Genomic DNA, 23578 nt, shown 5'->3' on the forward strand with positions numbered 1-23578 from the left:
TCTCACACTTGCCAAGTCCACGGGCTGTAACACAAAGGCAGCCACCACACAGTCCCACCCACACGCCTTCTTTCCTTTGGCCTTCAAGTTATGCTAGGATCTTACTGTATGAACTTGCATGTACAAGGATGGCTTACACTCTGTCCTGTGTACTTGTGTGAGAGCCAAGACATCTCTTATTCATACAGTGAGTGAGTTATCTTGACCTTTATGGGCCACCTACTCTAGAGGGGACAGACCAAATATCACTGCTCCCAACTGCTCATAATATGTGTTCATTATAAATCTATGAGTTAGTAAGGAGGGAGTGTGTGTGTGTGTGTGTGTGTGTGTGTGTGTGTGTGTGTACGCACGCACGCATCTTTGCACTGCTGGACTTTTGCTGAGGAGCAATTATGGCCAGACACAGTGCAAAGATCTAAGAAATTGAATACTTGAGGAGTCTATCTTCAACATGTTGAATTGATTAGGAAAAAATATACTCAGACAAGCCTCAGTTAAGCAGGTCATAAAAAGGCCCAAACTTATTGCCCTGGGGAATTCAGGATTTTTGATATTTTAGAATGACTACAACATGGGGAGGGGCAAAGAGAAATGAGGAAGCCAAGGGTCAGATTAAAATGGAGAAGAGCAAGGCTTACAGTCAGTGCAATGTGAGGGACTGGAGGTTTGCTCAGTGGTAGAACACCTGCTTCAATGTGCAAAGACATTCGACTCCCAGAAATTCAGTAACCTAGTGAATGAATAAAATTTAAAGTGCTTGAAACTGCTCAAGTGCGCCAATGAACCAAACTCTGTCTTTTAAACACCAATAAAGGAGAAATATTAAATAGGATGCCTCCTTTTGCTCCATAAACTGTACTTCTGCCTATATTCTGTACCTCTGCACAAGACAAGAGTGCCTCAGGATGGGTGAACTGTGGCTAATACATAAAGAACAACAAGAAATAGTTACAATTTACAACTTAAAAGGAAGACGGCTTATCCACGTACGCGACTATGTGGGGATATGCATGAGACTGCAGGTGTCTGCAGGGGCCAGAAGAGTGTGAGAACACCCCTGGAAGATGGGTGGTTGTGAGCTGCCAGAGTCAAACTCCCCATCCTCTGCAACAGCAGCCTGTGCTCTTTACCAATGGACCATCTTTCCAACCCCCAAACTCTTAATGAATTAAGTCTCTAGGCACAGAACAGCTAAGGCTGTTAACACAGAGACCTTTCCTTGTAGTATCCAAGCAACAGGATCTTGGAGCCCCATGAAACAGTTCTATGTCCCCTTCAAATAAAAAGCAGAAGTGTAATCCAAATCTGACTATGCCTCTGCCTCTGACAGCTTGTCTGGAGAAAGCACACCATGAAATCACTCACAGCTGAACTGACAATTTAGGCCAGAAGACCTAGGATTCCCCTTTGCAGTTTATGTTTAAAAGGGGGAATGAAGGGGACGCCTATAGATTAATTTAATAGATAATGTTACATGTATAACAGTGGGGCTTTACTTGGATTCCAATTTAAAACAAAGAAAGATAGGAAAAACAGTGATATTTTGATTTTATTAAAAATTTCCTCAGTAGCTAGATACCCCATGGCAGTGAGCATCATGAACCAGTTTTGAGGTGATCCTGTTGCTTTTGTTCTGTTCTTTGAAAGCTCTTAACTCCTCAGAGATTCACATTCAAGTATCTATGAGTAGAACATGGTATCTTGAATCTCATTAGCAATCAGAATTTGACTGTAGTACAAAAGAAAGTGGATCAACCTTCAGCTGACAGTGTGTGAAAGGGTCATTATACTCTTCTATGTTTCATATATATATATATATATATATATATATATATGACTTCCAAATAGGAGGTGATAAAAAGAAAAGTGGAACATCTCGATATAATTTGCCTCCTATCCTAAAGAAGCCCTTGTTGTGAAACACTGAAATGCTTTATGAAAAATGATAGGTTTTAAACCTAGTATTTTGTCAGCAGAGTGACTTATGCCTGAAATCCCAGGAGAGGGAGGCTAAGGCCAGCCTGGGATACATAGCAACTCTGAGGCCAGCCTGAGCTATCTAATGAAACTTTGTCTCAAAAAAAAATTAATAACAAACCATAAACAAAGACATAATGGTGTTCTGAAAAGGACCCAGAATGCTCACGTTTTAATGGGTGATTGTCTATTTCCTGCCAGAACCGATCTGTGTTTCAGAAAGTTTGGGGTGGGGGTGGACACAGCTTGAGTGTCAGTACAAGATGGCTTGGCAGGTAAAGACACTTGCTGTCAAGCCTAGCAAGGTGAGTTCAGACCTGTACAGTGAAAGTAGGAAACTCAGTTCACAAGCTTTTCTTTGTCTCCCACATCGGCCACGGCACACGCATGCCCTGCCCCAAACACCCATAAAATAAGTAAATGTCAAAAATGGGATTGGATTAATGTTTTAAAAACATACAGTTGGGATGGGACAAGTTGGGAGAAGCTAGAGGAGGTGAACGGGTACCTGCAGGACAGATATGATCAGATTTCAGTTTAGACCTATCTGAAAATGCTCAAGGAACACATATCAAAAGTAATGATGCAGGAGAGGAGAGGTAATAAGTCAGTCTCATCTCGGAGAGCTGAGCCAGGGCTGGGGAACAGTGGCTTCTTTCCTGAAGCAGAGAAAAGGAGGTGACAGGTCCACAGACATTTGGGGACCATATCCAAACACCACCCAAACAACTGAAAGGAGGCTTGAGGGAACAGAGACAGTCTTCAGTGTACCAGTGATGACTGCCCAAAGTCATCTCCTTCAGGCCCCGGAGGGTAAACCCTGCATACGTCCTATTTCTGTGCTGTCCCAGGGACTAGTGAGTAAGCAGACTGTCTATGAACCCCGCTCCGAGCACAGATGGACCTGGGGACGTGGATGGAGTGAACTCATGCAAAGCACAGCTTCCCCTCAAAGACCTAAGAAAATGAACCAGGGAGTTCCAGGGATTTCCTTTCACTGGGTGAGAAGTCCAGCATGACCTGCAGGATGAGCACCACAAGCTCCATAGGTCAGGGGGGGAAGCTCAGTCCCTCCTGTGTTCCTGCTCCTGTATGCTTAGCATAACTTCCACAGCATAGCACCTGGAGCACAAGCCGTCACGTCCAAGTTCTAGCTTCAAGTATGAAGGCTCCGTTTAAACGAGAGGACTGTGATGCTTCCCATGTGTTCTCATGTTAAATAGCATGAAGACTTTTGACTTGCCACATATTTAAATGTATCATTATTTATTTTGCCATAAGATTTTTCTCCCTCAAAATGTATCAAGCCATGGCTATTCCGGTTGGTAACTTCCAAGACCTGAAGAATCTCCCAGAGAAGTTATTGAGGATAAGAAACAACAGGTTCCTGCACTCAAGACAGATGAACAGATTCCCGTGACAGCAGCTGAACAGCTCGGGTTTAAGGCAGTGTGTGGGAGCCTAGTCTTTGACAGTGGCAGGACATCAGAAACCACGTTCAAATGTTCAATGGTAGGCACACCGGTGACAGACTCAACGGGTAAAGAGCTAAGAGCATGCTGACGAAGGACTGGATCCTAGGTCTACTGTTCTGTGGTCTCAAGTAAATTACTGAACTTGGCTTCTCCCATTCCTCTCCAAAACCCAAGTGTGAGAAGAGATTCTCAGATTCTCTTCTTGCCTGAAAATCCTATGTCTAAATCATAAGCTGTGCAGACACAAAATGTGACCATAAACCTCATACCAAAGAATACATTTTTTAGTCTTTACATTTTCTTTAAAAAAAAAAAAATCAAGAAACTACAGAGCTCGGAGCCAGGCCACAGATCTGACGAGAGCAGACACAGGTGGCTATAACATACCACATCTCTGTCACACCTCTGTACTTGGAGGTAAGCTATGAAATCCTTTGATTTCATTACACAGAACAAGAACTGTGGGTGTCTTCCCTCTACAGGAGGGGCTGGCAGTGAATGGCAGGTCTCTTGAGAGTTGCTGGACAGTGAAGGCAGCCACGGCATGCTAGTCTGGCTGGATTGTCGACTTAAGAGTATCAGAAAACTAGCATTAAAAAACCTATCAGGGAGCTGGCAAGGTGACTCAGCACGTTAAAGTGCTCACATGTAGGTCTGGCCACTTGGGCTCAATCACCAGCTCCTATGAGATACCAGAAGGGATCTGACTCTCTAGAGTTATCCTGTGGTCGCCACAGTGTGTCGGGGAACGCAGAAACCTGTACGCACACACGCACAATATATTTTTTAAAGTTCAGGTTGGCAAGATGGCTCAGCAAGTTAAAGTACTTGCTACCCAGTCTGACTGACAGCTTAAAATTAATCCCCAAGACTCACTTGGTGTAGGGATAGAACAGACTCGCACAGGTCCCCCATGAAGACCACAGCAATGGCGTGAAGGAGTGTGTGTATACATACACACACTAAGTGCAACTAAAAAAAATACTATAGTCTCTGGGATGAGGATGGAGTTCACTTCTAATTAGAACAGTGAGGAAGAAATAACAGAGCAAAGGAAGAGAGCTGGAAATGCCGTGAGCTCTCCGTGAACTGAAAGTGTGTCAGGTCACTCTGAGAGGGGCTTGCCAGGCTACATAAAATTAGACCTGTTTCAGAAAGACTCTTTTTTGATTTCCAATAAAATCTGGGGCTAGGCACATGGAAAACAGTTCTTTTATAAATACATGCAGGGCTGTGACGATGGCTATCAGTGAAGTTCTTGCTATGCAAGTAAGAGGACCTGAGTTCATTTCCCGGCATCCCGCAATGAAGGCCAGGCATGGCAGCATATCTCCATCAACCCAGAACTGGGGACGCAAGCAGGAGGATCCCTCCAGACTCAGTGAAAGACTCTGTGTCAAAGAGTGGGCTGAGGAAGACAATATCGACTTCTGGCTTCCCACATGCCCTGCCCAACAAACACAAGTGCACATACACACACATAAATGCATACAGAAATTCTGGAACGTGTCATCATGGATTACACAAGTGTCTACAGTGTCTCTTTGCTTTTGGCCTACCTCTGCAAGGTCTTCACAGAATACAATCCATAAAATTTCCAATAGTATGGTTTTGCATATGACACAATAGTTTTGTTTAAACTAATAATACCTGAATGACAGCCTGCATCTACAAGCTACATCACACAAAGTATATCATTAAAATCTACATTGTATAAGTTTCCAAAATTAAACTAAATCGTCTGTCTTTTTATCTCGAGAATTATTCTTGGGTCATCTGCATATTCTGGACCACTATCCCTGATGTGTAGACAACAGGCAGGGCTATGCTTCAGAACGAGGGTGCCCTGCCTCCCTTCTTTAGCCTTTTTGTGTTTAAGTTTTAGGTAATGCAGTCCAACGGAAGGGAGCCTCACACAGACAGCATGAAAAACCCGGTAAGAGAGGAAACTGATGAACACGCTCCTAGGAGAGACTCCTCCGTTCTGCTGCTTAGATGCATAGTGAGCATCGGTGTCTTAGAGACCATCTCAGTTCTCCCTGCATTCCCTCTCAGATCCAGGGATCATCCTCTTTCCTACCTCTTCACCAGAGCCCAGCAGCCACACCAGCTGACCAGGAAGTGAGAATGAGGAGAGTTAAACCACATTTATTCCTCTCAAAAACGTTTAGTAAGGACTGTGAGATAGATGGCTCATTGGTTAAAGGCGCTTGCCTCACAAGTCCGACAACCTGAGTTCAATCTACAGAGGCCGTGATAGAAGAGGAGAACCGACCCCAGAGCTTGCCCTTTGAACTAAGCATACGCACTAGCAATAAACTGAAATATAAAGCATTTAGTAAATGCCACGGTGTCTTCATTTCTGTGATGGCGTACCCTCAACACTAGCTATCAACTTCTCTCACACTGCTTCCTCTTTTCAAGAATGCCCTAAGGATCCTACCCATACCTTTGTCTCATTGACTCATACCTACTTGAAAGAGCGACTTAAATTCTAATTGTGTATCATTTGTACAGTCTAATATGGCACCACATAAAGAAGTAAAGAACCATTTGGGTTTTAACCATGATCAAACATCCATAAACAAAATATTACAATAAAACATGCTTAAAAGAAAGTGTTTTCTGTAAGATAAAGTGATGGCGGTGAAGGGGAAGGGCAGTGGGATGAGGGAGGAGAGGGGAGAGAAATGGAATTACAGGAGAAGGGGGACCAGTGGGAGGAGAAGCAAGGGTTGGCGATAGACGAGGATATATGAGCAAAGCACAATATAAAAAAATACGTGCATGAAAAAGTCATAAGGCCCATTGCTTTGTAATCAATATATTTTAAATGAGAAAAATCATTTCATTTAAAACATTAAAACAAAACAGAGCAAAAACACTGATGGGCAGGGGAGAGAGTAGATGCTTGCTGTGTAAGCTTTTAGACCCAAGTTTGAAGCCCAGCATTCAGGTAAAGGACAGGGTGGCAGAAGATGTCTGCAACCACAGTGCTGGGCAGGTGGGGACACAGAGAGCCCTGGAGCTCACAGCCTGTCAGTGTCGTGAACTCAGTGAGCTCCAGGTTCAGTAAGAGACCCTGCCTCAAACAACAAGTTGGGGACCAAACAGAGGAAGAGACCCTTGCCCACATACATATACATATACACATGTCCATACACACATATACACACACACCTATACTCACACCATGCGTACACACATGCACACACACACACCTATACACACAACACCATGCATATACACATGTACACACATGCCCATACACACATGATGGATACACACATGTGTACACACACACACACACAGAGTAATTCAAGTCCTAGGATGGTTCGTTCTCTAAAACAAAAAGAAGACGTCTAGAGCTCAGTTGGTAAAGTGTTTGCTATCAAAATGCATTCCTGCCTTTAATCTCAGTACAGCATATACTGGCATGTCAGCACCAAAACCTTCCAAGGACAGTATAGGCAAGAGGATGAAAGGCTCAAAGTTATCCTTGTCACTACAGAGCTTAATACCAGTCTAGGACGATTATGATGATGATGATAATAATGAGGAGGAAGGGGAAGGGGAAGAGGAAGAAGAAGACGAGGAGAACAACAATGGATGAATCACATACTATAGCAAGTACCTACAACTTAGATATAAGAACCAGCACTACATAATTCTAAGTACTGATACCCCGAGCCAGGCCCTGTTCACTCATCTTTTTGATTAAGTCAGGTAAGTAATAACATACACATCGTAAGTGCCCCAGACACAAACTCCCTTCTTGTGGTGGAGAGGGATGAGGAACTTTCCTTTCTATGTCACACAGACCTCCACTTTCTGCTTCAGGCCTCCCAACACTAACATCCCTATCATGTGTGTTTCCAGAATTCACAGGAGAAAACATTGTCTATACGCACACAAGTGAGCGCTTCTCCGTATTCTCCCAGCAGAAGAAGCCCTGACTTTCTGGAGCAGTTTATTGTGCTGTCACCTTCAGTGACCGAGGAATCCCCACGGGGAAGATGTTTCTTTGTGGACCATGACTCGGCCTTCAAAGTTTACAGCCATCAACTGCTGCCTACTGAGAACGATTCCGCAAACTTGTTTAGGTATTTACTGGGACACCAGAGGTAACAAGTGCCTTCCCATCACCGAATATGAAGAATGTAGAGCCTTCATTCATTTCTAATGACTTATAACGAAATTAACTTACAGAACAGGACCTGAGGAGTCCAACAGAAGGAGCCCCTCACCTGGAGGGCGCCATTTGTTATTTGGTGGCACCTTCTGGGAAGGCTTGACACTGCAGCTTATCTCTGTGGAACATAAATTCTCAGGCAAATCCAAGTGAGAACCACTTGTGAGCAAGGGAATGACTCCTAAGACGGTTTATAGTGACGCACAGTCCACAGCCTCAGGAGGGCTCTAAGTGTAAGGTTAGAACTTGCTGCCTTTGCCTCTGCCACCTGGTTAAAGGGTTTAAGGGTCTGGGTGCATCAGACCTGTGCAGTTTCTACAACTTTTGAACATGCCAATCTTGGTGGTTTCTTAATCTCTGAGCTTCTGTCTTCTTGTCGGTAAAATTACCTCGATAATTCACAGAACTGTGTCTGTGTTGAGATTTGGCAGGGAAATTAGCCTGGGATCACTTAGGGGAAGTTCAACTGTACCTGTGTGGCACTGCTCTGTAGAGACTGTGCTGTGTAAGAAGATGAGAGAGAGTGCAATAACACACACAATAAAATGTGACGCGATAGCTCCCTGCACAGGCAATTCGATCCTTTAAAGAGGATCTAGAATCTAATGGTAAAGATACCAGGCAATGCATGGGAGTGAAAATGCTCTGCTTTGGCCATTGTTGGTGATAGCCAATGGCACGACAGGGCCCTGCTGTCTGTTTACAACCTCGTAACGTACACTTTAAGGAATTATTACTTCATTTTAAAGCTAAGATATCACACTGAGTTTAACATATACTGAAATAGAGGAAGGAGGCCGGTAGCTTCTTTTAAACAAAAACAAACAAACAAAACAAAACCCCATCCTTTTAGTGGTTGGAGAGACAGCTCAGTGTAGAGAGTACCTGCTGCTTCTGCAGAGGACCTGGGTTAGATCCCAGCAACCACATGGCAATTTATTAATGTCTGTAAGTCCAACTCAAGGGCATCCAGCTCCTCCTTCTGGCCTCTGCGGACAGAAGGTACACACATGGTGCATATACATGCATGGAAACATTCATATACATGAAATAAAAGTAAATTTCAAAAATCATTCTCTTAATTATTTCCTATCCTTATCTGCCCCCCTCTTTTTTGCAATCAGGAACCGCAGATGAATGAAGGACAATGTGGTTGTCTGGGACATCATCAGTCTGATCCCTTCCAGCCTGGAAACAAACAAACGTGTCTTCTGAAGACGGGAGAGGAGCCCACACATAGCACAAAGCTCACTCTCATCCAGTTGTTTTAATGAATGTTCTGTACTGTGCTAATTCTACCCAGGGTAAGAAAGAACCCTAATCCCGTCAGGTAATTCCACCTTCACTTATAAAACACAGAAAATAGGAGCCCAGAATGAGAGGCACCCCCTGGAGCGAGGCAGCCCCTAATGAATGGCCTCTCCTGCTGGAGTTCCCCAAACACAGTCTTTACAGCTCCTGCCTGTGCAGGAGTGACAAGCCATTAAACAGCCACTTTGAAAACACAATACAGACCTTCTCTGCTGCAGTGCCCTTCCACCACATAAAAACCTAAGGCCAGGCCTTCAGCAGCAGGACATTTACTGCCAGCCCCAGACAGTTTAAGGAGGGCAATGAACAGGGTGGGGCTGGAGGAAATGAGAACCAACAAAAGGCAGGATGCTGACTTTCTTTCTGCCTCCCTTTTCCCCCCTTTTCTTTCTTCTTTTTCAAAGAAACTCCTGCTACTGTGGGGTTTGAAGTACTGACCCCACTGTCTACTCAGGGAGGTGGGGGAGGGCAAGCAATGATGAGATTTTATTTTTCTCCCTCAAGACTTTTATCCAAGGAAACATTATGGTCAGCCAATCCATGGTGAGATATGACTTAAGTCTTCATCTTATTCTATAATTGGAGAGGGTAGCATTCCTACCAGATGTAATGTGTCCACCGTCAAGAAAAGATGCTGGAACTTTGAACATGACCTGTACATTATGATCAAATCCCTACAATGCAAAGTAAAAGGCGTGAAAACAAAGGTGAGTTTATCACTGTAACTGTATCCAATCATAAAAGGGCATCTCAAATTTTTATTTACTATTTTTTTTCTACCTTTCTGCTGTGAATACAAAACTTTGCCATAACTCCCATTAGTCAATCAGTTCCACGGGGTTCCTTTAAAAGTTATATGAAAAACAAGTTACTAAGAAATTACAGAAGGTGTGAATGATTTTTATTATCCATTAGACTTTAATATATTAACGTAAACGCAGCTTAATAAAAACTATAGTTATAAATACTTTGTGGCTAATGACATACTCCTACTCTTACCCTCCTAGGCTGCTTGTTATGGTCGGTCACCAGCAAGAACAGACACTGGTTAGTCTGGCTTGCTCTTGAGGCCCAAGTATCAGTACGCATCCGAAGTGAATGCTAAACTCAGAACTGCTTTCCTCTAAGTAGTGGTTTCTCAAGCTCCCCAATGCTGCAGCCTTTAATACAGTTAATCATGTTGTGGTGACCCCCCCATCATAAAATTACTTTCACTGCTACCTCGTAACTACAATTTTGGAGCTGTTATTAACCATAACGTAAATAATTTTGGAGACAGAAGCTTGCCAAAAAGGCTGCAACCCACAGGTTGCAAACTGCAGTCTAATGGGAGTGACAGAGGTTCCTCAATGTAAAGTATTCTCAACAAAATCATCCCTTAACAAGCTTTTCGTGTTTGTTCACTCTCTGTGAATCAGCCCTCTTACTGGTGAACGTTCATGTGATACTAGATCTCTTTGAAAATGAAAAATATCTAAAGAGTCACAAACATTTAAAAAGAACTCCTTTGGTTATGTTAATGGAATTCAATGGTAAATCATTTCTGGAGATGTTCTCCTTTAATAATGGAGGGAGGGAAGGAGGAAGGGGGAGGGGGGAATATGAATATTCAAGCTGGAAGGAGAAAGGGTGAAAGGAGAGAAGGATCCAAGGTCCTACCCACTGAGCAATTGGTGGGATAATCTCTCTGGTCATGTTTAAGACAAAGCAAAAACATCTTGTGAAATTGTGTCTTAACTTGGGCATAAAAATCAGTCTGTGACTTCTGTGTTTCTCCCATGACCATGGAACATGTGTAAATCAGTAACAAGGCCATCTCGCCAAGACAAAAGGCAGAACAAAATGACATGTGCCAATTACTTTCCCCCACCCTGCAAACCATATATACAGGCCAGTAGAAAAAGCACGGAAGTTCTGAAGTCTCTTGAAGGCCATATCATGGCCAAAGGTGGCAAAAGTCCTCAGAAGCCAGTTCTGTAACCCCCACCTACACACACACACACACACACACACACTCACTCTCTCTCTCTCTCTCTCTCTCTCCCTCCCTCCCTCCCCCCCCCCCTCTCTCTCTCACTGTAACTAACATTTTTCCCCTGAGTAGTGTGTTAATGGCTTTGCCTGGGCTGACTTCATTTTACCACACTCCCTCAGCACGGATCAGACACAGAACCTCTGAGTATCAGTTTGTCCGGAGTCCTGATGGCAGTAGGACACAGTGCAGGCTATCATACTTCTCACCATCTGTCATCACCCTCTAACAAATAAGACATACAGCAGGGCACTGGACATCGACCTGGTTTGCCCTTTCTCATATATAAAATAGATGCAAATCTGATCCAAAAAACATATATGAATCAACAAGCTAGGATCCCTAATTCTTCTTGATATAACTGATTCTTAATTGTTGGCCGGGGATGATAACCCCTGCCTGTAATCCCAGCATTTAGGGAGCCACGGGTGGTAGGAGGATTACTGTGAATTTGAGGCCAGCCTTGGCTAAACAGTGAGTTCCTGGGCTACAGAATGAGAAACTGCCTCAAACAAACAAACCCAAATCTTAATCACAGAAGAGAGTTTTTAGTACACTGCTTCTTTAAGTTTAAAAGTCTATGCTGAAGCTGAGCCTAGTGCCACACACCGCTGATCAGATCTCTGAGTTTGAGGGCAGCCGGGTCTACAGAACTAGTCCAGGACAGCTAGACATACACAGATAAACCCGATTTCAAACAACAACAAGTCTACCCCGAGACAAGATATCCTTAGTCTTATCAGTAGTCTAATTACTCTTCCCGGCCTTCTTTTGCTTGTTGTGTGTATGTTGTATAAATGTATGTTTGTGGATGTATGTAGTGACCAGAGGTCAACATTGGGAGTCTTTTTCAATCCTTCTCCACCTATTTTTATAAACTCTTGAAATTAAAACATAATTATATCATATGCTTTCTTTCCCTTCCCTCCTCACTCCCCCAGGGCTCTCTTGAGGTCATGACTTTCTTTTCTTTAATTGTTGTTGTTACATGCACACATGCACATAAGTATGTAAATTACTCAGTTCGTGTATGTTTTTCAGGGCTGGCCACTTGGTATTTATTGGACAACCAATTAAGCCCTTCCCCAAGGAAGGCAATCTGCCCCCCCTTAGCATTCTTTACTTGCCTATAGTTCTCTGTCTATGGCTGAGGCTCCATAAGAGTCCTCTCTTCAATATTTCCATGTCTATTGGAGGTACACTATGTCAGGCCTTGTTTATCTTGTCAGGATAGTGTCTCTTACTGAACCTGGAGCTCATCTCATTAACTATACTAGCTGGCCAGTAAACTCCCCTCACCCTAGACAAGTTATAGATGCGTCCTGCCACACCTAGATATTTACATGGGTAGTATGGACAAACCTCAGGTCCTCATGCTAGCATAGTAAGCACTTTAAAGACTGACCCACTCCTCAGACTATCTTCACAATCATAAACTTCTAACATGTACATTTTTTTCTCATTTCCAGAGTCCATGACCTGTACCCATTCTGTCTAAAATTACTTACGTCCTCATACCCAAGAATAAACCATTAATCCATTTTAAAAGGATTCTGAAAAAACCTGGCCATCAAATCTTCCTTACTCAGAGGTGGACATGCTCATACCCAAGACAATGGAAACTATGGTCCTGGAGCTGGCTCTGCCTGCTACGAGATCCACTTCCTATCTTTAACACAGGTGAGAAAAACACAGACGATCTGCACAGCTATCTTTACTGCTGGGGAAGTGGAATTCCAGTCCCCTCAGAGCACCCTTTGCTAAGGGCAAAGTCTCTTGAATTTGTAACTTAAAAGAATTAAACCAACAGAAACAAAATAAAAATATTTAGTTCCCTAAAGAGTTTTAAGGAAAAATACAACTCTGCCTTCTGCCTCCCAGTGCTGGGACTAAAGGCATGAGCCACCACTGCCCAACTGTTGAGTTTTATACCTAAACAATACTCAAAAAAATCTTCTGATGCTTTTTCTGCCATGCTACATGCAGCACATGACAGGAAATCCTTCTGTGACCACTGAGTTTATGGCCCCAATAATTGTAAAAATGTACTATCTTCACTGTAAGCAACTAACAATTCTAAATCTTGGTTTTCAAGATACTTTCAAGGTATCCATTTGGATGGAGATATAAGACTTTTATTAAACGAAAAGCCGTATTTTGAAAACCATGCATAAAGAGGAACGAACAAGAGACAAACACAGGGAGAATTAATAGAAATGCCCAAGGAGGAAGCTCATATGTGACACATTTGTGTCAAAGACTGTTAGTGCCTTCTTTCCCAATATCATTAGGTTTCTTCATAAATCAGCAAATGTTCTCAAAAGCGGCCTCTGAAAGTTCTGATCATCGAAGGAACACATTCTTCCTGAAATAAAAATCCCATAAGGCATCCCATACTCATATTAATTACAATGCACTCTAGATTTTCAAGTGCTGGTGATGACATGATAAGTGATCTCATAGCTTACCGGTGACTCATACCCCAATGCTGACAGCCCTTTTTCTCTAAAGAAGAATAATATTTCACAACATAGAAAAAGTTACCAAACTCTAATGTGGATTAATCACATACTGAGAGCATTTCAGGGTGATCCGAAACAAATGTCAAACACACACAAAAAGGTATGCTCTACATTAACAACAAGTTTCAAACTAAGAGGAGCAGCTCAGAGCAAAGAGGAACAGGAAACACTTGGGTGGGCAGAGGAACTCATTCTACTCATCCTCACTGCAGAAGCTTAAGTATTCAGTCTTTCCCTGGCACTGGAGCAAATCATCCAACTGGCAGCATTTTATGTGGCACCCTGCTCCTAATCTGGTCTTTGATGAGAAGTTTGGATTAGCTTGACAGAATGAGGAGGTGGTCCCTGGACCAGTGTGGTCCAAGGTTCTGGCACCTTGTCCTGACTCTGGCTGTCTTCCTATGCAGAACGGTGCAAGCCTAGGACAGGTGGGAAAAGGACCTCCAACTTCTGCCAGCATTTAAATAAGAGACGCCCACAGGAATCATCATGAAATGGAAAGAAAAGCATTCTAAAATGGTCAGTGGTTTTTAGCAACCACCATTCTTACCATGGTCCAGAACACTGACATTGGTCAAAGCAGGAGAATAAAGGACTGAATGGTTATGGACATGGAACTGAGAAGATCAATTTAGAAGAACCAGAGAGGGGAAAGGATAGAGCCTCAAGGCAAGTGACATCTAGTGTTTAGCATACAATCAAATACCTTCCAACAGTTTATCGCTAGATAAAAGACTTCTTATCAGGTATGAGGTTAAAACAGATAACTGCAAAATCCCTGCCATTCAACCCAGCAAACCTGCAATTATTAGCTTAAGTCACAATGTCCACCAACTAGTGGGTGTTAGGTGGTAAGATGTTCTTCTAGATAACCAAAAGATAATGTGGCCCACCAACCAACATGGACCAGATCATGCATCCCTCTTTTCTAGCTGATCCCGTGAAGAAAAGAAAAGAGGGAAAAAAGTTTGATTTTCAAGTTGAAAATCTTTTACGGGTGCCTACGGATATCAAAGTTTCAATATGTGTATGTATATAGTTACAACAATGCCAGCCCTGGGGCTGAGATTAGCAGGAGAATGCTTGCTTGGCATGCAAAGCCTTGGGTTCTGTCCCTACTACCAGACAGGAAAGCAACAAACTTAACCGATTTCCCACCGCTTTTTTTCAAACGCCTTAAAACCTGCTTTACTGTAAGGACCACGAGGTGCACAGTGTTCCCTAGGTCTCTCTTTGACCTTGCTCTCCCACCGTATTCAAGCTTGAGTGCATCGCTCTCCTTTCCCTAAGTCAGCAATCAGCACAGAGCACTGTAACACAGCTTTCAAGGGCACTGAATCCTTACCTTGCTATTGAAATAACCTTTACTGCATTGTGAAATACATCTTCCCCTTAACAAACTCAGCTACAGCCCAAGAACCTCTGCTGATTCCTTAATGACTTCACTCCCTTTTTCCCGTTAGTTAAAGGACGTTCGCTTCTCGGCTTCATCCTCTTTTTTTGTAGGGAACGGAATTCATGTTCTTACCATGAAGCTATCTGATAGAAAACCCAATCACCGTAAAGGGAAGGAGGAAGCACCAGCCTACTCACGTCAGATTTTGAGGACATGTTCTCCTCCACGTCTGAGTCGTTGGGATCCACGATATCATCAAATGGTGGCAGTGTCGACTTCTTCTTCTCTGAAGTCTCGCTCTCGATTTTGACCTTTCCCATCTTGACATGAGATTTATCTTTTATCTGTTTTTTGTCAGCAGAACAAGTGAGTATCAGTGGGGGCGCGCTAGAAAAACTTTTAAATAAAGCCTCGGAGCTACTCTTTTTCCTTTTTTTGGCTGAGAGTTCTTCAGAATCTGAAACAGGGGGCCTTTTACTAGGCGCCTTCTTGTCCTGCTGTGCACTGGTGACGGTGAGTAAGTTACTGTCTGCTTTTGGCTCTTTTGACATGGGTTTAGGCTCCTTGAAGGCCATCTTAGGAACGATTTTTTCTTCTTTCAGTGGTTTGTTTTCTTTGGGTTTCTTGGAGGAGTCTTTGGAAGATTTGTTGTGATCCCTGGAAGGTTCTTTGAAGGCACTTTTATGTTCTCTGGAGTCCTTAGAAGGTTTTTCCTTGTGCTCCTTCATTAATTTGTGAGGCTTTGAAAAACTGGTACTACTGCTGCTGCTGCTGCTGCTGCTGCTACTGCTGCTGCTACTGCTGCTGCTGCTGCTACTGCTGCTGCTGCTGCTACTGCTGCTGCTGCTGCTGCTGCTACTGCTGCTGCTGCTGCTGCTGCTGGTATGAATGCTCCTGTTAGGGTCCTGGAAACAGAAGAAGAAAATCAAACTCTCAAGACAAAATAGGTACGAAGACTCAGCCTTCCTAATGCTGTGACCCTTAAACAGGTCCTCATGCTGTGGTGACCCACGACCATAAAATTATTTCATTGCTACGTTGTAACTGTAATTTTGTCACTGTTAGTGCAAACTTCTGTGATGTAACCCCACCCCTAAGGGCCTCCACCAACAAGTGGAGAACTGATGCTCTAAAGTCAACTTCTGTGAGCTCCACCCACATAAAATGGTCCTTTTTGTTGTTATTGTTCTCAACCCATTCCTAAAATATCCCAAATATTTTAATGCCAGTTCAACAGGTGGGAATAATGTATATGAAAACCAGGGGGAAAGGCTACTATGATCAGAGAATTTAATGAGACAAGCTGTCTTCTCAATCATTGGAAGGATTTAATCATTCAAAACATTTAATATTCAGCTAATGCTAACAATAAACTTGTCCTAGAAGATACAAAAAATGGCCCCACTATCAATAGCTATGACATATCTATGATTGATGGGTATTAAAAGCACCACCTATGAAGTGTGTATCAAACTTCACAAAACGAGGGGGCTATTTAGTTCTGCCGAGAGCATGGAGAAAAGAACACATCAAAATTCTAAGGAAACTCCACATGTGAACTAGGGCCTAGAGCAGAAGGAGACTATTAGAAACAGAAGAATGGATGCCACTGATTGACCATAATCAATAAAGTAAACAAACTGAAAACAAGGAGGAAACAGAACACAGGCTGCATTTGAACAGCAGCTCCTAGCCAATGCATGAGCCTGAGGCAGAAGGAGAGTAGTAGCTGAGGTAACACAGTAAAGCCGGGTTACATGAAGCCCTAAACACGTCTACCATATAAAGAACCATGAAGCCACCAAGAGAAATAACTCTAAGTATGAGCAAGAACTCTTTCTGACGACAGGTTTTGCATCAATTGAAGAGTATCATTCAGAACAAGAGAAAACACATAGCTTCATGGTCATTGAACGCACCAAAGACCTCAACTATCAAATGCACAGGATCTTCAGCAATTCCCACTCTGCAACCCTGAGAAGGAGCAACCATTCCTATTTCATTTTTAGTACGACCAGTTTTCCTACTCATCATAATACCTGAAAGCATTCAACCTGAGCTGGAGAGATGGCTCAGAAGTTTAGGATCAATGGCTGCTCTTCCAGAGGACCTGGGTTCAATACCTAGCATCCACATGGTGGCTCCCAACCCCTTATAACTCCAGTTCCAGAGAACCTGATGCCCTCTTCTGGTGCCCATAGACACTGCACACACATGTTGCAAAACCACACATTCAGGTAAGAGACGGCTCAGTGGTTAAGAGCACTGATTGTTTTTCCAGAGGTCCTGAGTTCAATTCCCAGAAACCACATGGTGGCTCACAACCATGTGTAATTGAATCTGATGCCCTCTTCTGGTGTGTCTGAAGACAGCAACAGTGTACTCATAAAACTGAAACAAATAAATCTTAAAAAAAGCAAAACTAAAAATAAAATAAGATTTACAATATATACGCAGAAACACACATATATACATAAAAGCTCTTAGGAGTGAGATCGAAGACTGTACTTACCATATTTGTGAATCTTTACTATTAACAGCAAAAATAAGAAAACCACACCAATACTAAAACAATAGTTCTTTCATGTTCTCTCCAACCTCCTAACAGACCCGAAGACAAATCCCAACCAGAATGTCCACCTTCAGGCTGGTGCTCCTTCTCATGTAACTAACTAACTCGCTGAAGCCCAATGCTACACAACCCCTCTGAAAGTCCTTAACCATCTGGGATGACACAAGAAAGAGAGCGTATGGAGGGACTTTCAACAAGATGAACAGCCTTCTATTTACTGCTCTACAGGAGGAGCGGAGTGGGCATCCACTCGCTGATACACTTCAGAAAACAATAGCCTAGGCACACATCAACGTTCTGTGCCAGTGGGAACGAGTATTTTTGTTTCCTACAAAATCAGCTATCCTGTATGTATTGAAAAATAGTCCAAATTACCCTTTCTCTGAAATGAGCACTTGGTTCCAAAATTATGAAATGGATAAAGACACCAAGCAAAGACTTGTTTTTATACTTCAAACTAGCTAACTCACTCTTTAGAAAGCATTTTAATCTGAGACCTTAAAACATGCTTCTAAATATAGAATTCATATTACTGAAACTTAGTTATTTAATAAATTCTATTACAGGACATTTCCTGGCATGTTAAGCAATACCATGAATAATTAAAATAACATATAATGGACAAACTAAATTAAGGAAGAACATTTTCAAATCTAATATCCTTAAGATTTTTTTTAATTGGTTTGTTGACTCACTGAATGTTGGCAATTTGCAATCGGTTCTCTAAGGATATTACAGAACACCGAAGCATTGCTACTAAACATTCGATCTGTAAGTTCTTAAACTATCAGTATACTTCTAATCTTACACAGTGAAAACAATAAACACCAGGAGGCAGGGGAACCTCTACGGGGGAACGTAAATTATTTATTAATAAAATCTTTCTGTAGAACAGGAATTCTCAATAAAGTACACAGTGGTGGGTCAGAGAGATGGCTCAGCAGGTAAAAGTGCTTGCTGTCAAGCCTGGCAATTTGCATTTGGTCCCCAAGACCAACATGGTAGAAAGACAAACACAGACATACACACCAGGAACCCTCTGACCTCCACAGGTGATGCACGCATACACATGTACACACAACAGAATATCAATTTAAAATAAAGAGATTCAGTAACGCTAACATACAAATTTTTATCTGATAGAAAGTTTATGATATTGTTTTCATCCCATGCATATCAGACTAGGTTAGAAATACAGAAAGATACTTGAGCTAGTCATGGCATTTAGTATACTCTCTTATCAACTCAAACAAGCGAATGGCTTCACTGTTCTTGTCCCTTCCCCTCTTTTTATCAATATCACCTTACTAACTTTTCTTGGGTGTGACAGCAAAGACCAGAATTCTCAGCACTCAGGAGGGCAGACGTATCTCACATCTCTGTGAGAGTTTAAAGTCAGCTTAGTCTTTATCAACACCACAAGTTCAAGACCAGCCAGAGCTACATAGTAAGGCCCTGTCTTGAAAAAAAATAAAAATAAAAATAAAAAGGACTTTAAAGATGGCTCCAAGGTTAAGAGCAGTTGCTGCTCTTGCAGAAGATGGGAGATTGGTTCCCAGCACCAATGTCAGCTCACAGCCATTCATAATGGTTCACACACACTCCAGTTCTATGGGACCTGACATCCTCTTCTGGGTTCCCACAGGCACTGCATTTTCCTGGTGCACAGACATACACATAGGCAAAATACTCAAACATATAAAATAAATAAATCTTTAAAAAAATTAAATGAAACATTCACTTCTAAAAGCCTTCTTTTTGTAAAGAGTCAAAACGAAGACAAATGCTTTCCATAACGACGTCCATGGCAAAATTCAGGAAGTAACAAAAATACGGAGGAAGTCTCCCTACCTCAGAGAGACACTTCCTTTAGCTTGGGCTGCTAGCAAAGGACAGTTTAAATACAGGTCATCAGACCCCACACTCCTACACAGAATCAGTGTAAAGCAGAGCTTAGACCACAAGCACCCAACGGCCACCGGCACAGGAGAGAAGCTGATCACCTCATGTGCACACGATTGAGTCCGGTTTTAAAATAATTGCTTCTGAATCATTAACCTCAGCACTAAGTGCTACTGAGCAGCACAGACTAATTACCATTCTAGGTGAGGCCTATACATGTTGTGTAATTCAAATCTCTTTGCCTAAAGATGATTAAGAGCAACCGAGGATCGAGTAATCCAAAGAGAGAGCGTGTGCATACTTCAGATCTCAAATATGGAGAGCAACTGATTCTTTAAACACAAATGCACATGCATTTGCACTAACTATGCTGACTCTTTAAACACGAATGCACATGCACTTGCACTAACTCTGCAACTTGAGAGTCTAATGCTTAGTATTTTCATCCATGCCATTCGACCGAATGCCTTTTTTGTTTTAATTTTCTGGGGCAGAATGGTCTCTTTAGTGTGCAATTCCATCTAATTGGACTTGTCTGTAACTCTAGCAGTTAGCCTAAGAAAAAGAGAGGTTGTGAGAAAAGAACCAGACATAGAAGGGCTTTCTGATTATGGGTGGCTCTCAGTTTCCCTGTCTTTGTAAGACTGACAACTCGAAGCTGATCCTTCACTTCCTGTTTCCTCCCTCTGGCTTTCTTCTGTCCTGCTCTAACTGGTCTTCTATATTGCGAAAGATATTCAGATTAATGGAACTCGACTTAGACAAATAAATGATGATCAAAGTTTTATTGATCAAAACTAGTAATCCATCCTGGGTGAGTTTATTTTTCCAAACATTTAACCAGGATTTTTCTTACAACTTGCAGTGTACTTCAAGTTGTGCATATGAAAGGGTAAGGTAAACCATGGTATTCAAAGATAAGCTTCCAAAAAAAAAATAACAAATAATAAAGAGGAGACCAATTGAGAATATGAATAAAATATAAAAATTAATATCCTGTAAGGGAGAGGGGGAAGGCCTTGGATTTGCTCTACCTTTCTTAGTTCAATGTAAAGTGCAACCAACCCAATTGACTTCACTTAAGTCAGTGAGTTCTGGAGGCAGAAGACGGGGAACCTGAAGAATGGAGGCCACAGGTTTGCAGGTCTCTTGTGAGAAAGGGCTAGCACGCAGGTAACTACATGGTGAGGTCAGCCTTTGGCCCCAGGAATAGTCGATAGATGGAGAGTCCACTGTACTCCCGCGGCTAAGGAATACAAGGAAAGCAAAGAGATGCACAAAGATATAGACAGGAAAGTATACGCATGCTTGCCACTGTTGTGTGCTGAGGTGCCCGCAACTCAGATCCCTTACTTGAGCCCCACTGCCCATCTAGGAAGTGGGGAAGAGCTAGGAAGCAACGACCTAATAGACGTACTGGAGAAGACAGATGAAGTACTGACACTAAGAACACAATTAAGTTAAGGATAACCAAGACTAATATTAACACTTAAACCATTAAAGAGCTGGCAAGTTACCAAAGATAATTATTGCTTAAAAGTAGGACCAATCTACTGAAATTAGAATTCTCATCTGTAACACAGGGATATAGAAAAATAAAAATACCAAGTAGATGGCTGGGAGGGAAAAGCCACTACAACAACAAAACAGAATCTACCCTTTATCAATTTTAGTTAATACTGATGTTTATGTCTATTACATTTTTCTCTAAACATATATATATGCCTGTGATAATTTATAAAATTGCTATAGTAAGAGAATAATAACCATTGACTATAAGATGATAATATATTCTAAAATAAGTTTTACTTACTTCTGGAAATTTCCATTTTATAGTTTTATACCTTGGTTCACTGCAAATAACAGAAACCGTGGACTTGTGGATAGCAGGGGAAGCCTATATAATGCAAACATCATATTCATAGCCAGTGTGAAGAAGAATCTGCCAATATTTAGTGATTTAGAGATCCCACTGGCCATTGCCCCAGCTCTAGTCAGAAGCTCCCCACGTCAGAGAACAGATCCTCTCTCTACACAGGGAAGATGGCAATGGGTGAACACAGGAGTGCGATAATTGCAATCTATACAGACTAAACATAAGCAGGCAATAAACCATATAGACATATGGATTACTGAGACAGAAGAGGTATAGCAGAGACCTAGGCCCACAAAACTAAATTATCCACACAGAAATGTATGAAAGGCAGAGAGGGACAAAAAGATAGGGAAATTTTTAATATTAAGTAGAAGAAAGTGTTATAATAAGGTATCGAAAGAGACTATTGCCACTAATGCCAGGAGAGAGTGCAGACCCACCAATAACAGAAAGTGGGACCAACCAGATTACCTGTTTTAAAATATAAGCAGAATTTAGGAAAAATAAATATTAGCAAGTATAAACAATGCACAGAGTCACTCAGAACCAGCCCTGAGGGGCTGACTCACTACTCCCACTGACACTGTGTGTGATACTACAGGCTGTGAGAAACACACAGCATCATTTGAGAGAGAGAGAGAGAGAGAGAGAGAGAGAGAGAGAGAGAGAGAGAGAGAGAAAGAGAGAGAGCGCGCATCAGGCTGTGTTAGAATCATGCAATTCAATTCGATACGGTAAGGTAGAAAATGCATTAGCAGCTAGTGGGACTTCCAAATAAGGAAAGTAATTTAAACATGGAGACTAACAAGAGCCAATAAGATTCAAAATTCAGCATTTACCAGTGGGAGGGAAGGGGCTAAAAAGTACATGGCAGACCTGAAAGAGGAGTGGCATTTGAGAATAGCAACTGAAGTCTTTCCTTCATCTACAATCTGAAAATACAAAAGGAACATTAAAGGTAGGTCTGCATTGAATGATTCTACTTGCTTTGACATTTTAATAGTGTTCTACTGCAAGAACTCTACTGTATAGATATCACAGAAAACATACAAATCCAGCAAGCTAGTTCTTTCTAAATTTGATCAGAAAAGATGGCAGGCAGTTTTGTAGAACCCTTAAACCCCTTAATTTCCCTGCAGTACAAACATAGCACAGCTATGTGGATGTCAGAACTTTGTGCCAATAATGTAAGATGCTGCAATCATCCTATTGGTTATCTACAAGCCAGAATGCAACATGAGAAGGAGAAAACGATGCTGACCGCCAGAGAGAGAATCTAGACATGGCAGACTCCCCTCAGCTACCTTGATTGAGCTCTGCCACTTCTTCATCATAGCAGCCTGACTTTAGAGTAGCCACAAAGAATGTCTCTACATGGAAGCAAAGAGATGAGGAATTTAGAGTCCAGCCATCCAAACTGCTTACTTCAGGAAGATCAAACAGTGCTGATGTGGTAGAGATTAAAGTGGGGAGAGGGCAAGCGAAGAAAGTCACTCAGAGGACTGTGTGGTGGTGATAGGAGTTGGGGTGGCAGTGGTGACTACTTACTGAATAAATGCTTATTAGGCTAGTCTCTAAATGGAAAAAGTGAGAGACAGTTACTAATGTAACCAAAGATACACTTATATGTACACACACACACACACACACACACACACACACACACACACAATTAATGGTAGAACTAAATTCAAGTCCAAGGAGTGGACTCAAGTGTCTGTAGTCTTAACTAGCATATTTCTGTGGACTCTACAATACATCCATTGATTAAAAAAAATATAAAAACACATCTGAACAAGAAATATAAAGATGGGGATAAAAGTGCAAGAGCTCAGTGACTGAAACAATGTCAAGTGTGAATCACAACCAAGCCTGAAAAGTGGATCTCCCCAAGAGCACACTCTTACTTAGGTCTGCATCTCTCAAGATCTGACATGGAACCTACAGAAACCTGCACAAGCCTTTACAAATTTAACAGTGGGAACATTCTGAGTTGAGGCCTTAACATCCCAAAAGGTTATCTAAATACAATATGAACACATAATTTTAAAATACCCCAAATACAAAACAGTCACCATAGTGCACAATAAAAGGGTCATAAGAAGTTCAGATATATAACTTTATAAAATAAAAACTAAGGAATTTTTTAAATGCCCAAACAGTAAGAAATAAGTAAAAAATGACCCCAAAGCAGAAAAATACAGTTGAAAATAGTAACTCATGGCAAACTGTGCACAACTTGATGGGATTAGTAAACTAAAAGATAGGAAAACTGTCAGAAAATGCACACTGATATACAAAAACTGAAATTATATGTCCA

At 41.9% G+C, this 23578-nt stretch overlaps 1 protein-coding gene across 3 annotated transcripts in view; it reads right to left on the reverse strand.

Annotated features, from left to right (window-relative positions):
* Positions 1-23578, reverse strand: part of Mllt3 (MLLT3, super elongation complex subunit) — a 254496-nt gene that overhangs the window by 52853 nt on the left and 178065 nt on the right. For all 3 annotated transcript variants that reach the window (NM_053718.4, XM_087660050.1, XM_087660051.1), the window contains 1 exon segment: positions 15106-15813. In NM_053718.4, the coding sequence (NP_446170.2) occupies positions 15106-15813 (708 nt within the window).

Source organism: Rattus norvegicus, chromosome 5, assembly GCF_021556685.1.
Source record: "Rattus norvegicus strain SHRSP/BbbUtx chromosome 5, alternate assembly SHRSP_T2T, whole genome shotgun sequence".
Classification (NCBI taxonomy): domain Eukaryota; kingdom Metazoa; phylum Chordata; class Mammalia; order Rodentia; family Muridae; genus Rattus; species Rattus norvegicus.